Source organism: Sus scrofa, chromosome X (assembly GCF_000003025.6).
Source record: "Sus scrofa isolate TJ Tabasco breed Duroc chromosome X, Sscrofa11.1, whole genome shotgun sequence".
Lineage (NCBI taxonomy): Eukaryota > Metazoa > Chordata > Mammalia > Artiodactyla > Suidae > Sus > Sus scrofa.
Genome location: NC_010461.5, coordinates 41945581 through 41962808, shown reverse-complemented (window position 1 = coordinate 41962808; position 17228 = coordinate 41945581). Strand labels below are relative to the sequence as shown.

At 44.5% G+C, this 17228-nt stretch overlaps 1 protein-coding gene across 1 annotated transcript in view; it reads left to right on the top strand.

Moving 5' to 3' along the window:
• The window catches only part of ZNF41 (zinc finger protein 41), a 53404-nt gene that overhangs the window by 21631 nt on the left and 14545 nt on the right, over nucleotides 1-17228 (top strand). The window contains 2 exon segments of the mRNA XM_021080384.1: nucleotides 11288-11414; nucleotides 11684-11779. Of these exon segments, the coding sequence (XP_020936043.1) occupies nucleotides 11288-11414; nucleotides 11684-11779 (223 nt within the window).

The following is a 17228-nucleotide window of genomic DNA, read 5'->3' as shown; positions in this document are numbered from 1 at the left end:
GAGCAGTCAGTCTGTATCAAGTAGAAGGAACAAGAAAGCCTCATGAGAACCAGGGAGCAGTCGGATGGACTAGGGCAAAATCAGAATGGTGCCACAGACTAAGGACCGGCTAGAGGGACAACTGTCAAAGGCAACACAGGACAGTCAGAGGCCCCAGGGATCCGTCAGCGGGAAGAAGAAACAATCGAACAGTTAGAGGGACCCAGGGATAATCAGAGGCATCACTAAAGAGGCTAGGGAACACTCAGGAAAAACAAAAGACATTTGGGGGAACAGTAAACAGAGGGATGAAGGAAGAGTCAGATGGGAACCATGCAGAGGGAACAAGGACAGGAGAGGGAGCAGGGAGAAGCTGGGGGACAGGAGTGGGCATGGTGAGTAGAGGAAGCCAGAGGTAGGAGCACAGAGGTACAGAGAACAGTCCAGTGGGGAGGGAGCAGCCAGAGGGAGCAGGAGAGGCCGGGAGGGCATGCAGAGACGTCCAGTCTCACCCCGGCTGAGGGCACCGTGAACCACACCGCGGGCTCTCAGGCAGCCTCGTAAGTGCCCTAGGAGCCCTTCTGCTTGGCTGGGAGAGGCTGTAAAGGGGCCGATCCTATTACAGGAAGGCAGGACTGAGAGCAGCCTTGAAGCTGGAGGACCAAGCCCCAAGCCATCTGCAGGGTGGGACAGAGCCGATGGCCAGGGACAGACAGAATGGGCAGTGGACGGGCCAATCCTGGCAGCACAGCTTGCCCCAGGGGTGCAGAATGTTCTGGGACTGAGATGCCCCTGAAGGGAGGCATGGCTATGTGCTTCGCTGGAGAGCCATCAGGAGATGGAGCGGGGATCCTGTCCTAGAAAGTCCTCGTAGGGGTCCTGGTGGTGGCACTGACACACTCCATCCTCCGAGGCAGAAACAGACCAGAAAACCCAGCCTTTTCCTATGTGGCTGCGGAGGCTAGAATCTGAGTGGGTCTGTGTTAGCAACATTGTGCTCCAATTGCTAGCTCCCAAATCTCCTTCCATCACCTTGCAGAAGCCTACCCAGCCAGGGTGGAGTCCAAAGTGTCTATTTTGGCGGGGAAGGGCATCGGAGCGGGGCATCTGTGGCTGGCATGGTCATGGTACACTTTCCTTGTGTGACTCTCAGGGAGGGAGAGACAGGTGAGGGTGGTCTTTTGTCCACCAGCTTGGGCTATCGGAGTTGTTAAAATGTTTAACAATGTCTGAAAAAGAATATATGCACTCACGTATATGTATATAAATATACATTAGATGGGAGTTCCTGTCATGGCCCAGTGGTTAGCGAATCCGACTGGGAACCATGAGGTTGCAGGTTCGATCCCTGGCCTTGCTCAGTGGGTTAAGGATCCAGCATTGCCATGAGCCGTGGTGTAGGTTGCAGACAAGGCTCGGATCCCACGTTGCTGTGTCTCTGGCGTAGGCCGGTGGCTACAGCTCCGATTTGACTCCTAGCCTGGGAACCTCCACATGCCACGGGAGCAGCCCAAGAAATGGCAAAAAAGACCAAAAAAAAAAAATGTTTTAATGTTTAACAATGTCAAACGACAGAATATTTTAATTTTTCCATACTGGTTGGCAGATAGCCTCTCCTCCCCACCCCCGAGGCTCCTCCCCTGTGTCACCAGCACAGCTGCCAGTCTGTCCTGGGGTCACCATCAAGAGAGCAAAGATCAGGAGGATGGGCAGGCAGAGTGAGAGCTTCCCTCAAGCCTTACTCCGGGGTTCTCGCCGGGTGAGTGCCCTTGGGCCGTCAAGAAGGCCAGGTCAGATGCGTTGCTGGAGGCTCACGCGGAGGTCCCACTCTCAGCAACCCTCGGGGCTGTGCTCAGGAGAGCTGGTGGATGACGTGCTGGGCACAGCCCAGTGCTCATGGATCTGCCTGCGGGAGCTGCTGGTGGTGGAGCAGGAACTGAGTTCCTTGCCTGCTCTGTGCCCCCTGAACACTTTGACTAATAAGGGCCCCCAAAGGACAAAGGGTCTTTCAATGAATAAAGTTTCCTCATTTCCTTATAGTTGAATCACTAGATCTTTATTTTGGCCATACCTGTGGTGTGTGCAAGTTCCCGGGCCAGGGATCGAACCTGCGCCCCAGCAGCAACCTGAGCCACTGCAGTGACAACGCCAGATCCTTAACCCGCTGCACCACGAGGAAACTCCTGAGTCTCTAGATCTTGTCTTTGATACATGTGCATTTTCTGTCTTGTTTGGGAAGTCCTTATCTACCTCAAGGCCTAAAGGAAGATATTTTCTAAGAGTTTTAAAGCATTAATTCTTTGGAAACTTTGGATTCTTTTGCCCTTCATCCAAAATCACTAACTAATAGTTTGGCACATATGCTTTCATTCTCTTCTCAATTTATGTATGTATGTGTATGCACACAGATATATATTTTTTAAATTTATTTTTATTAGGGTATAGTTGATTTACAGTGTTGAGTCAATTTCTGCTGTCCAGAGTAGTAACCCAGTCAGTCATACATGAATATACATTCTCTTTCTCATCTTATCTTCCATCCTGGTCTCTCCCAAGAGATTGGGCATAGTTCCCTGTGCTGTACAGTAGGACCTCATGGCTTATCCATTCTAAATGTAACTGTTTGCATCTACCAACATACACAATGGAATACCACATGGATATATTTGAAACTCATTTTCTGAACTATTTGAGAGTAATTTGCAGTCATCATTCCCTTTTACCACTAAATACTTAATGTGTATCTCTTAAGAACAAAGACATTCTCTTACATAATCACAGTACAGTTATCAAAATCCAGACATTTCACATTGATCTAATACTATCTAATATTTGATGTATATTAGCTAATTACCTAACACACACACACACACACACACACACACACACACACACACACATATATATTTGCTTTTTAGGGCCACACCCGCGGCATATGGAGGTTCCCAGACTAGGGGTTGAACTGGAGCTACAGCTGCCAGCCTACACCACAGCCACAGCATCAGATCCAAGCCGCGCCTCCGACCTTCACCACAGCTGACGGCAGTGCCAGATCCTTAACCCACTGAGCGAGGCCAGGGATCGAACCCACAACCTCATGGTTCCTAGCCGGATTCGTTTCCTCTGCACCCCGACGGGAATTCCCTAACGTATAATTTGTAAATACGGTTTCCCCTGTTGTCATGATAACGTCCCTTATAGCATTTCCCCCTGCCTCCCGATCCAGGATCCAGTCCAGGTTCATGTATTGCATGAACCTTTAGTCTCATGTCCCTTTAGTCTTTTATCTGAAACAGTCCCTTCGGCCTTCCTTGACTTTCACGACACTGACCATTTGGAAGAATGTCCCTCGCTTTGGGTCTGTTTCTTGCTTCCTCATAATTAGATTCAGGTTATTCATTTTTGTCAGGAATATCACAGAAACGATGCTGTGTTCTCCTCAGTGCCTCGTGGTGGCACGCATTCAATATCAATTTGTCCCTTGTTGATAATATTAACTTCGATCACCTGGCTAAGATGGTGTCCCCTGGGTATTGTAAAGTTCCTATCTTTCTCTTTGCAATGAATAGCTATTTTGTGGGGAGATACTTTGAGAGAATGAGAATATCCTATTTCTCTTGCTTCTGTCCACCGATTTTAGCATCCAGCAATGCTCCTTGCCTGTAACAATTAATTACTGTGCCATTTCCTCAATGGCATTTTTCTAATTCCATCATTTCCACATTGATTCGTTGACATTCTGCTATAAGGAAAAACATTCCTCGCTCTGACCGCTGAAAGGACACATACGTGCCAGGCGCAGCGAGTACACCTTGATTTACCATTTGTCACTGATAGGAACGAGAGCTTCTTAGGGAAATGACTGACTCCAGGGTTAGAACAGAGAAAGTACAGAATGATTCTGGATGAACTCATTGTGCCGGGAGGCAATGAAGCACTCCAAAGATGGGAACATGTCAAAATGACACAGGAGCCCCTTTGAAAAATCTCCCTCTGGCCAAATCTGGGACAATTTGAGTAGCAAAAGAAGTTATAATCGCAATAGATTATGATCTACTGAATAAAGCAGGAAGTGACCAGTCCCTGTAATAGGTAGGTAGGCACATAGGTCAGCAGATAAAGAGGAAAGAGGTGAATGCTCCATTTTAATAGCATCTTGATCTTTTGGGCTGTGTTCCCTGCTCTGATCTTTCTGAGGATAATTTGGTAGTTTGTTAGAACTCTTTTTTTGGAAATAGTTATAAATGTACAGGAAATTGCAAAGATGGTACAGAGGTCTCACATAACCCTTTACCTGGTTTTCCCCCGTGGTTACATCCTGCATCACTAGACTAGAAAATCACCAACAGGAAACTGACATTGCCGTGGTGTGTGTCCTTCTCGGCCACGTTACCCTTGTGTAGATTCCTGTACAATAATCCAGCTACCGAACTATCCCATCACTGCATAGGTTTCTGCTGGTGTTGACATTTTACCAAGTAGAATGAGATGTATGTATGTGTAGCTGGGTCACCATGCTGTACAGTAGGGAAAAAAAATATATATATATAAAGAAATTAAAAAAAAAAAGAATGAGATGTAGAAAACTCAGCTTCCATTCAGTCCCCTACCCTCACCCGTTGACAATTATCTTTTTTTTTTTTTTGGTCTTTTTGCCATTTCTTGGGCCGCTCCCAAGGTATATGGAGGTTCTCAGGCTAGGGGTCTAATCAGAGCTGTAGCCACCAGCCTACACCACAGCCACAGCCACTCGGGATCCGAGCCGCGTCTGCAACCTACACCAGAGCTCACGGCAACGCCAGATCCTTAACCCACTGAGGGAGGCCAGGGACCGAACCCGCAACCTCATGGTTCCTAGTCAGGTTCGTTTCCACTGCTCCACGAAGGGAACTCCTGTGTACATGTTTTAAACGTGGGTATATATTTTCATTTTTGCTGGGTTAAATAACTCCATGTTTAATCATTTTGAGAAACTTCCAGACTATCTTCCAAAGCAGCAGCACCAATTTACATTCCCACCTGCAGTGTATGAAATTTCCAATTTCTCCGAATCCTCATCAGCACTCGTTTTTTTGTTTGGTTTGGTTTGGTTTGGGCTTTTGTCTTTTTAGGGCCATGCCCGCGGCATGTGGAGGTTCCCAGCCACAGCAACGCGGGATCCAAGCCTCGCCTTCGACCTACACCACACCTCACAGCAATGCCAGATCCTTAACCCACTGAGCGAGGCCAGAGATCGAACCCGCAACCTCATGGTTCCTAGTCGGATTTGTTTCCACTGTGCCACGACGGGAACTCCATCAGCACTTGTTCTTATTTGACTTTTTGATGCTAGCCATCCTAGTGAGTGTGAGGCACTCTTTCATGGTAGTTTTGATTTGCATTTCCCTGATAATGATGTTAAGCACCTTTTCATATATTTATTGGCATGACCACTTTATTTCTTAAGGATAATTTTGCCATATATGGAATTCAGGATTGAGTTATTTTCTTTCAGCTCTTGAAAAATGTGCCACTTCTCTCCACCATGGTTTCTGATACAAAATCCGCTGTCACTTTGTTTTTCCCTTATAGATAAGGTGGTGTTTCACTCTTGTTGATTTCAAGAATTTTTTTCCGTCTTTAGTTTTCTGAAGTTTGACTACAATGTGTCTTGGTGTAATTTCTTTGGTTTATCCTTTTGGGGTTTGCTCAGTTTCTTGAAACTTTAAGTTGATATCTTTTACCAACTTTGAGAAACTTTCAGCCATAATTTCTTCAAATGCTTTTCCAGCCCCACATTTTCCCTTTTTCTTCTGGGACGCTGATGACATGAATGCCTGATCACTTTTTTTCCAATTTTCTTTCTGTTGTTCAGACTGGATCATTTCTATTGTTCTATCATCTAATTCTCTAATTCTTTCCTTTATCCTCTCTATTCTGCTGTTGAGCTCATCCACTGAGTTATAAAAAAATTTTTTTGAAAAAAAAAATTTTTTGGCTGTGCACGTGGCATACAGAAGTTCCTCGGCCAGGGATTGAACCAGAGCCACAACGGTGAAATACCAAGTCCTTAACCACTAGGCCACCAGGGAACTCCTAAAATTTTAATTATGGCATTTTTCAGTTTTTTAAAATAGTTCTGTATATCCTTCTTTTTTTTCCCCCTGAGACTTTCTCTTTTTACATTTGGGTATATTGAAGCATTTCTATGATGGCTACTCTAAAATTCTTGTCATATAATTCTAACGTTGGTGTCATCTCAGCATTGGTATCTGTTAATTGTCTTTTCTCATGCCAGTTGAGATTTCCCTGCTTCTTCGCATGATGCCTAATTTTCACTTATGTCCTGGATATTTTGGGAACTCTGGATTCTGGATGTTATTTAAGTCTTGTATTTATCAAGCTCCCTCCAACCCTGTTCTGCCAAAAAAGGAGAAATCCTTCTTACTGCCAGGTAGAGGTGGAATTTCATGCTCTCCATGAGACTGCCTCCGACACCACCCTGGTGGGGAGACAAAAAGACACCTAATTACTGGGTTGAGGGTAGAAGTTCAAGATTGCCTGCGTAGCCTAAATTGAGGAGGGGCCTCATTATCCCCAGACATAGAGGAAAACCTAGGCTCCCCACTCAGCCTTCGCTGATGAGAATGGGCATGGGGACCACAGTTTTTTCCGTGATGCTTGGCTGGAGTAGGGCAGTGATTATCTAAATTTTTCTCCCTTCCTTTTGCTTTTTTTTGGGGGGCCCCGTCTGCGGCATATGGAGGTTCCCAGGCTAGGGGTCAAATCGGAGCTGCAGCTGCTGGCCATGTCACAGCCACAGCAACACCAGATCCAAGCCTCGTCTGCGACCTATGCCACAGCTCACAGCAACGCCAGATCTTTAGCCCACTGATCAGGGCCAGGGATGGAACCCGAATCCTCGTGGATACCAGTCAGGTTCATTTCCGCTGAGCCACAATGGGAACTCCTAAATTTTTTTTTTCTTGTTCCCCTTTCCTGTACTTTGGCTAGAAAGAGTAGGCTTTCTTGGAACAGTTGTTTTTTTGTTTTTTTTTCTTTTTTGGCCGAGCCCGCAGCACGTGGAAGTTCCTGGGCTAGGGATCAAACCCACATAACAGCACTGACAATGCTGGATCCTTAACCCACTGAACCACCAAGGAACTCCCATATTTGGGGCAGTTTTTGTCCACACCAGTTGGCATTCTGGGTTGCCAGCTTCTCCAGCACCAAGTCTAGGAAATATGAGGCTAAGAGAAACTCAGGAAAATCACCATTGTGTCACTCCTCAGGTTCCAAGGTCCCTAACCAGGTAGCCACCTTCTCTCCAACTGTCAGTCTTATCTTTGTTTTATATATACTGTCCAGGCATTGTAGCTGTACTTAGCTGGAGAAATAGAGAGAATTGTGTCAATTCTATTTCGGACCCATTGGTAATTTTTTTTTTTTTTTGTCTTTTTGCCTTTTCTAGGGCTGCTTCCCACGTCATATGGAGGTTCCCAGGCTAGGGGTTGAATCAGAACTGTAGCCACCGGCCTACACCAGAGACACAGCAACACGGGATCCGAGCTGCGTCTGCAACCTACACCACAGCCCATGGCAACGCCAGATCCTTCACCCACTAAGCAAGGCCATGGATCGAACCCGCAACCTCATGGTTCCTAGTCGGATTTGTTAACCACTGAGCCACTACGGGAACTCCCCCCACTGGTAACTTTTAACTTAACTTTTTAAATAGGTGATACTTTCACACGGTTCTCTCCCTCAACCCCACCGATCTCCCTAACCAAAAAACCAGTCTTGCTTAGTTGGTGAATGAGCGGGTGGATGAGCAGTATATGCTTAGAGATTAGGCAAATAAAAGCAACTAAGAAAATATCCTTCGTATTTTCCGGCAAAGATAGCAAATACTGTCACTGTTATGTTGAACACTAGTTTTTTAAAATTACTGTTAATTTTCAACTTTTTTTTTTTTTTGCTTTATTTCGAGGGCCACACCCGTGGCATATGGAGGTTCCCAGGCTAGGGGTCAAATAGGAGCTACAGCCTATACCACAGCCATAGCAATGTGGGATCTGAGCCGCCTCTGCCACCTACACCACAGCTCACGGCAATGCTGGATCCCCGACCTGCTGAGCGAGGCCAGGGAACGAACCCGCATCCTCATAGATACTAGTCAGATTCGTTTCCATTGCACCACAACAGGAACTCCCTCAACTTTTTTTATCATAAAATATTACACACATTTTGAATAATGCTGCTGTAAACACCCTTGAACCTGCCTCTTGTTGCACATGAGCACATATTCCAATTGAGCCGATTTCCATGGATGGAATCACTGTGTCCTTTTTTTAGGGCCACACCCACAGCACATGGAGGTTCCCAGGCTAGGAGTCAAATTGGAGCTATAGCCACCGGTCTACAGCTGCAGCAATGCAGGATCCGAGCTGTGTCTGCGACCTATACCAGAGCTCACGGCAACGTCAGATCCTTAACCCAATGAGCAAGGCCAGGGATCGAACCTGCATCCTCATGGATGCTAGTCAGATTTGTTAACAGCTGAGCCACAACGGGAACTCCACATATGAGAGTTTTCATTGCTCCATGTTCTCTTCAACACTTCATATTGCCAGTCTTTTTTTTTTTTTTTTTTTTTTTTTTTTTGCTGTGCCTGTGGTGTGTGGGAGTTCATGGGCCAGGGATCGAACCTGTGCCACAGCAGTGACCTGAGCCACAGCAGTGACAATGCCATGTCCTGAACCCTCTGAGCCATGTAGGGAACTCCCAGCATGTATCTTTTTGAATTGGTTTTTTTGTTTTCTTTGGATATATACCCAGGAGTGGAATTGGAATTGCTGGATCATATGGTAGTTCTATTTTTAGTTTTTTGAGGAACTTCCATACTGTTTTCCACAGTGACTGCAGCAATTTACATTCCTACCAAGAGTGTACAAGGATTCCCTTTTCTGCACATCCTTGCTATTGCTGCTCTCTTTCATTGAAGACATTCTAGGGATTGTGTAGTAGGAACTCATTATGTCTTGAAAATGCATCCCCTAGTTTCTAAGGAGGTTAGCCCTTTTGGGATTTATTAATGTTTTGGATTTATTAATGCTTTGGATTTCCTCTTTTGTAAAATGCCTGTTTAGTTTTTTTTTGTCCTGTCTTTTGTCTATTTAGGACCACACCTGCGGCATATGGTTGTTCCCAGGCTAGGGTTCAAATCGGAGCTGTAGCTGCCAGCCTACGCCACAGCCAGAGCAACACAGGATCCGAGGGCCGCGTCTGCGACCTACACCACAGCTCATGGCAATGCTAGATCCTTAACCCACTAAGGGAGGCCAGGGATCAAACCCACATCCTCATGGATAGCAGTCAGGTGCTTTAACCTCTGAGCCACGATGGGACCTCCGCCTGTTTAGATCTTTTGTCCACTTTTCTACTAAGTGGTCCCTGTTCCTCTTATTGGTTTGTCAGTGTTCTTTTCATCCTCTAGATATGAGCCCTTTGTCAGTAACATGTGTTGCAGGTATCTTCTATTTGATGGATTTTCTTTTTTTTTTCTTTTATAATGCTGTCTCTTTCTTGTTTTTAAGTTTTGTGCTTTTTTTTTTTTTTTTTTTGGCTGCACTCGTGGCGTGCGGAAGTTCCCAAGCCAGAGATTGAACCCAAGCCACGGCAGTGACAACACCAGATCCTTAATCCACCGAGTCACCAGGGAACTCCCTATAATGCTGTCTTTTTTCTTTTAAATCAAAGCATAGTTGGTTTACAATGTTGTGCCAATTTCTTCTGTACAGCATAGTGACCCACACACACACATGCATTTTTTTTCTCATACTGTCTTCCATCATGTCTTATCCCAAGAGATTGTATATAGTTCCTTGTGCTGTGCAGTAGTTTTATTTACTTATTTATTTATTTATTTATTTATTTATTTATTTATTTATTAGGGCCACAGGTGCGGCATATGGAAGTTCCCAGCTTAGGGGTCGAATCAGAGCTACAGCTGCCAGCCTACACCACAGCCACACCAGATCTGAGCCTCATCTGCGACCTACACCACAGCTCGAGGCAACACCGGATGCTTAACCCACTGAACAGGGCCAAGGATTGAACCCGCATCCTCTTGGATCCTACCTACTCAGGTTTGCTTCTGCTGAGCCACAACCAGGAACTCCCTCATTGCTGTCTTTTGGATGAATAGAAGTTTTAAACTTTAGTGGAGACAGATATCAGTCTTTTTCTTTATGGTTAATTTTTTTGAGAATTCTTTTCATAATCCAAGATCATGAAGCTATTCATCTATATTATGGCTTTTTCTGTTGTATTTTATTTATTTATTTATTTTTATTTATTTATTTTTTGTCTTTTTGCCATTTCTTGGGCCGCTCCCGAGGCATATGGAGGTTCCCAGGCTAGGGGTCCAATCGGAGCTGTAGCTGCCCAGCCTATGCCAGAGCCACAGCAACGCGGGATCCGAGCCGCGTCTGTGACCTACACCGCAGCTCACGGCAACGCCCGATCCTTCACCCACTGAGCAAGGCCAGGGATCGAACCCGCAACCTCATGGTTCCTAGTCGGATTCGTTAACCACTGAGCCATGATGGGAACTCCTCTGTTATATTTTAAAGGCTTCATTGTTTTGCCTTTCCCCCCAGTACATTTCTTCCAAATGTTTCGCATTTTATGCAGTTCTGTATTGCCATTACCTGGCACATAATCAACCAGTAAGTGCATTCTATGTATTTCCTACATTAACTTGGGGAGTTAGAGCTTATTTTAATGCTCATTTTGAAAAAAGAAGAACTGAATGAATAAATGAATGAATGTAGTACACAAAGAATGTCAAGATATGTCAATAAGGTTTTTTGTTTTTCCTCTCCCAAAACTAGGTGCTGAGTAAAACCCCTACAGGATACATTATGGTAAAAATCATTTTTAAAAAAAACCTTCCTGGGAGTTCCCGTGGTTGCACAGTGGTAACAAACCCGTCTGGTATCCATGAGATCCATGAGGCCATGGGTTCCATCCTGGCCTTGCTCAGTGGGTTAAGGATCCGGTGTTGCCGTGAGCTGTGGTGTAGGTCACAGAAGCTGCTCGGATCTGGCGTTGCTGTAGCTGTGGTGCAGGCCGGCAGCTTCAGCTCCAATTTGGCCTGGGAACTTCCATAGGCAAGCAGATGTGGCCTTAAAAAGCAAAAAAAAAAAACAAAAAAAAACCAAAAACCAAAAACCAAAAAACAAAAACAAAAACCCAACTTCTTATTTGTCTCCCTTCCATCCCCTGGTGCTGACCTGTCACCCTGAACGGGATCGTGTTGTTACAGGCATCAGTGTCATTTGAGGACGTGACCGTGGACTTCAGCAGGGAGGAGTGGCAGCACTTGGACCCTGCTCAGAGGCGCCTGTACCGGGATGTGACCCTGGAGAACTACAGCCACCTGCGCTCCGTGGGTAAGACATCTGTCTCTCTGCCTGGTGCACCTGCCCGGGGCCTCAGCGAGGCTGTTCCCATTCTCAGCTGCTGAGTGCTCTGGGACACCTGACGTGTGGGATGGTGTCATCCTTGCCTGAGAGTCTTCTGTCCTTTTTCACTTCTGTGACTATCACTTACTCCCAGTGAAATGGGATCACTGTCCCATTTCAGAGCACATGGAAGTGTTATTGAAAGGCCCCCAAACCCAACTAGCTGGACCCAATCCTGTATCACGTCCTGTTAACAGGGTACCACGTTCCCAAACCAGAGGTCATCTGCAAGTTGGAGCAAGGAGAAGGGCCATGGACGTTGGAGGAGGAAACCCCACATCAGAGCTACTCAGGTGAGCGAGTGTGACCTGGGCAGATGCGGGACATGGAAGTAGATCTCAACTTTCCTTGGGAGAGGCTGATTGATGCCTTTGAAAGGCTCCAAAGATAACCTGTCTTGAAGGCTCCAAACGTTTGGAGTTGCTTGGAAAGAGTTGACAGAAGCGCCTTCAATACCTGAAATGCCATCTCTGAATGTGAGCCTGGCCAACATCCACTGCCTTCTTTGCTTGGCTTTTTGTCTCTAATCTCTGTCCCCCGGAACACAGACATACCACCCTATCTTATCTAGAAACTTTTTATTCTTCCTACTCCACTTTCACCCCCTTATCTTACGTTCTTACCTTGTATCTTCAGAATTTTTTTTTTTTTTGTCATCACCCCCGGTAGATAGAGTTTCCCAGGCTAGGGGTCCAATCAGAGCTGTAGCCACTGGCCTACACCACAGCCACAGCCACTGCAATGCCGGATCCAAGCCACATCTGTGACCTACACCACAGCTCACGGCAACGCTGGATCCTTAACCCACTGAGCAAGGCCAGGGATCGAACCCAAAACCTCATGGTTCCTAGTCAGATTCATTTCCGCTGCACCATGACGGGAACTCCAATACCTTCAGATCTTTTAAAATCTCTTCCCTTTTATTCCAATCCCCCATCTCCATCCCTTATGCCTCCTCCTACAGGCCACTGATCTGATGTGTTCGATCTTTGAATGTATGCAGTATTCTCTTAAAGCCTGAAGTACTGGTTTATAAATATGTATTCTTAGTATATATGAATTATATCGTGTTATGGGTCTTAATTCGGTTCCATTTTTTCACTCATCCCTAAGACCGGTCCATATTGCAGTGTTCGACTGGCTTCGCTCCTTCAAACTGCTGCGTCGTGTTCCACAGTGTGCCAACACCCCATCTTAGCGAACCATTCACCCAGTGGTGAAACCTAGGTTGTTGTAAACTCCCAGCTAAGACAAGCAACTCCCACACAAACATTCCCTTATGGAGTGTGAGGATTTCTCAGGGATGCATGTAGAAGAGAGAGTTTGCCTGATCACTGCATATTCTTGTCCTGAAATTGACTAAGCACCACCGTATCCTTCTCTGATTGGCTGCACTAATCTGTAGCAATAGTGCACAAGGGTTACGGCTTTCCTAGAGTTTCTGCTAACAATTAGCAGTACCAAAGGTTTTTTTTGGTTTTTTGTTTGTTTGTTTGTTTGTTTTGTTTGGTTTTTTTTTTTGGCCAACAGTGGGTCTGAAGTGGTATCTCATTTTTATTTCCCATTCCTCCAATATCTAGTTTGAGCATTTCATTATTGACCTGTTGTGGGCTCTTTGAGTTTCCCTCCTGTGCGTGACCTTGCTCGCGTTCCCCTTGTTTTGATTGGGTTTCCTGTCTGGTTCATACTGATTTGCATCCAATGTATTATTTGCTCCCCTTTCCCACCTTCTCCTCTTCATTATCCTCATAAATGAAGTTGCCCTACGGGCCCTTTCTATGTTCAGCCTTTTGTTCATGTACATGCAAGGATTCATCCATCCTGAAATTCCAATGACTCTGCCTTTGACATCTCCAGTTTCTGTTCTTCCCTGGTACTTTAGTTCTACATGTAGCTACCCGGAAATTTCCCTTGAGATGTTTCTCTTACTCCTCAGTACATCAGAAATTGGAATCATCACTCACATATCAGAAACCCTTCTCACCTTCCAACTTTGGTCACATTCTCAGCGTTTCTTTCTTTCTTTTTTTTTTTTTTAGGACGGCACCCACGGCATATGGAGGTTCCCAGGCTAGGGGTCGAATCAGAGCTGCGGCTGCCAGCCTACACCATAGCCATAGCAACGCAGGATCCGAGCCGCGTCTTCGACCTACACCATAGCTCACGGCAACGCCGGATCCTTCACCCACTGAGCGAGGCCAGGGATTGAACTTGCATCTTCATGGACCCTAGTTGCATTCGTTAACCGCTGAGCTATGAAGGGAACTCCCTCTCAGTGTTTCTTAAATCTTTCAGTCATTTTAAAATTCATCACTCTACAGTTCCTACTGCTTTTCCATTTTGGCAAATATCATTTTCCGTTCTCAGTTCATCTTCTCAGTTCCCAGTAATATCACCCAAAACCAGCTCCATATTTTCTTATGCCTGGATTATAATTTTTCTATTACTGACTGTATTTGCTGATGCCACTATTAGTTATTTATTAGTTCATTAGTTATTTATTATTCATTAGTTCACTATTAGTTATTTATTAGTTCATGGTAAATGCTAATGACAGATTTCATTTCCTAAAACATTCTATTTATCGTGCCTTTAGCTTTATGATAAAGACTACAATTTTCCCCATGACTTAGTATGTGACAATTAAATTCTTCTTTCAAAGAGAAACCTATTTCCAATTTAAACGTGTATCAGTATATTTTATATAACCTCTGCTCAACTCCCCTTTTAACGTTTTTTATGACTCTGTGAGGTTTATTTATGTTAATAATTCTATGAGTTTTGACAAATGCATACAGCCATGTAACCACTACCACAATCAAGATATAAAAGAAAAATTACCTCGGGTCCCTTTATTGTTACTCCTTCCCACCACCTTCCACCCTGGAAAATCTCTTCTGTCTCTATAGTTGTGCCTTTTCCAGAATGTCATATAAATGGAATCATACAATATGATGCTCTTTTTTTTCTTTTTAGGGCTGCACCCAGAGCATATGGAGGTTCCCAGGCTAGGGGTTGAATTGAAGCCACAGCTTCCAGTCTATGCCACAGCCACAGCAACACCACATCTGAGCTGCATCTGTGACCTACACCACAGCTCACAGCAATGCTGGGTCCTTCACCCACTGAGCAAGGCCAGGGATCGAACTCACAGCCTCACTGATACTTGTCGGCTTCTTAACCTGCTGAGCCACAGTGGGAACACAGGATGATGCTTTCGGAGCTTGGCTTCTTTCACTTGGCATAATGCATTCAAAACTCTTTCATACTACTGTGTTTTCCATAGTTTGTTCCTTTTTTATTGCTGAGTAGTATTCCACAGGATGGATGTACCACAGTTTGTGTATCCAGTCACCAGTTGAGGGATAGTTGGATGATTTCACTATTGTTGATTATAAATAAAGGCACTTTAAACATCTGTCTACATATTTTGTGTGATGATAAAATTTTACTTCTCAGAGTTCCCATCGTGGCTCAGTGATTAACTAATCCAACTAGGAACCATGAGGTCGCAGGTTCGATCCCTGGCCTCACTCAATGGGTTAAGGATCCAGCGTGGTCGTGAGCTGTGGTGTAGGTTGCAGACGCTGCTCGTACCCCGTGTTGCTATGGCTCTGGCATGGACAGGCAGCTACAGCCCCGATTAGACCCCTAGCCTGGGAACCTCCATATGCCATGGGAGCAGCCCCAGAAAAAGGCAAAAAGACAAAAAAAAAGATTTTACTTCTCTTGGGTAAATATTAGGAGTCAGATTGCTGGGTGGCTATACAAGCATAAAGTTAAGCATATATTTAACTTTATTAGAAACGGCCAAACTGTTTTCCAAGGTGGATATGCAATTTTAGATTCTAACCAGCCATGCGTAAGAGTTCCAGTTGGTCTACATCCTCACCAGCACTTTGAATTGTCCATTTAAAAAAATTTAGTGGAATTCCTGTCGTGGCTCAGCAGAAACGAATCTGGGTAGCATCCAGGAGGACGCAGGTTCAATCCCTGGCCTCGCTCAGTGGGTTAAGGATCCGGCATTGCCTTGAGCTGTGGTGTAGGTCACAGACGCGGCTCAGATCCTGCATTGCTATGGCTGTGGTGTAGGCTGGCGGCTACAGCTCCGATTTGACACCTAGCATGGGAACTTCCATATGCCATGGGTGTGGTCCTAAAAAGAAAAAAGAAAGAAATTTTAGCAGCAGGATGGTTGTATCTCACTGTGGTTTTAATTAGCATTTCTGTAATATCTAATATTTGGCATCTATCTTTGGTGAAGGGTTTGTACAAATCTTTTGCCCAGTTTTCTGTAGGGAACATCGTTTCTTTTTTTATTTTTTTATTATAGTTGATTTACAATGTTCTGTCAATTTCTGCTACACAGGAAAGTGACCCAGCTGTACATATATATATATATACATTCTTTGGGAACATTTCTTTTTATTGGGTTTTGAAAGTTCATTATATATTCTGGGAAAAAATTATTATTATTATTATTATTATTATTATTATTATTTTGTCTTTTTAGGGCCACACCTGCTGCATATGGCAGTTCCCAGGCTAGGGGTTGAATTGGGGCTGTAGCCACCGGCCTACACCACAGCCACAGCAACCCAGGATCTGAGGCACTTCTTCGACCTACACCACAGCTCACAGCAACGCCGGGTCCTTAACCCACTGAGCAAGGCCAGGGATCAAACCCGCAACCTCCTAGATGGGTTCGTTAACCACTGAGCCACAACAAGAACTCCTGGAAACAAATTACCAACTATGTATTTTGTGAATTGTTTCTTTTTATTTGCTTAACAGTGTCTTTCATGAAGCATTGAAAATTTTAACCAAGTCTAATTTATCTTTTTTCTTATTTTATGGATCATGCTTTTGGTGTTGTACCTGAGAAATCTTGACCTCATCCAAGGTCACAAGAAATTAGGTTTTACATTTAGCTCTGTGATACATTTTGTGCTAGTTTTTCTATGTGACTTAAGGTATGGATCAAAGTTTTGTTTTGTTTCGTTTTGTTTGCACATGGCTATCTAATTACTCCAGCATCATTTAAAAAACCGTCCTCCTCTCAACTGAATTGCCTTTGCAACTGTATTGAAAATCAGTTGTCATATGTGTGTGGGTTTCTTTCTGGACTCTTCATTCTGTTCCATTGATCTATTCATCTATCTTTATGCCATTCCCACACTGTCTTGATGACTATAGCTATGTAGTAAATTTGAAATCATATAGTATTAGTCCTCCAACATTATTCTTCTCTTTCGTTTTTTTTGTTTGTTTGTTTGTTGTTTGGGTTTTTTTCTTTTTTGGCTATTCTAAATACTTCATGTATCATTTTAATTTTACAGTCAGTTTTACAATTTCTATAAAAGTGAATTTTAATTGTGATTACATTGAATCTGTAGATCAGTTTGAAGAGAATTATCATCTTAACATTATTTTTTTTTGTCACTTGTCTTTTTAGGGCCACACCCATGGCATATGGCAGTTCCCAGGCCAGGGGTCGAATCGGAGCTGTAGCCACTGGCCTACACCACAGCCACAGCAACACGGGATCCGAGCTGCGTCTGTGACCTACACCACAGCTCATGGCAACACTGGATCCTTAACCCACTGAGTGAGGCCAGGGATTGAACCTGCATCCTCATGGATACTAGTCGAGTTCATTAACCACTGAGCCATGACAGAAACTCCCATCTTAACATTATTGGCTCTTCCAATCCATGAACATACGTCCATTTATTTAGGTCT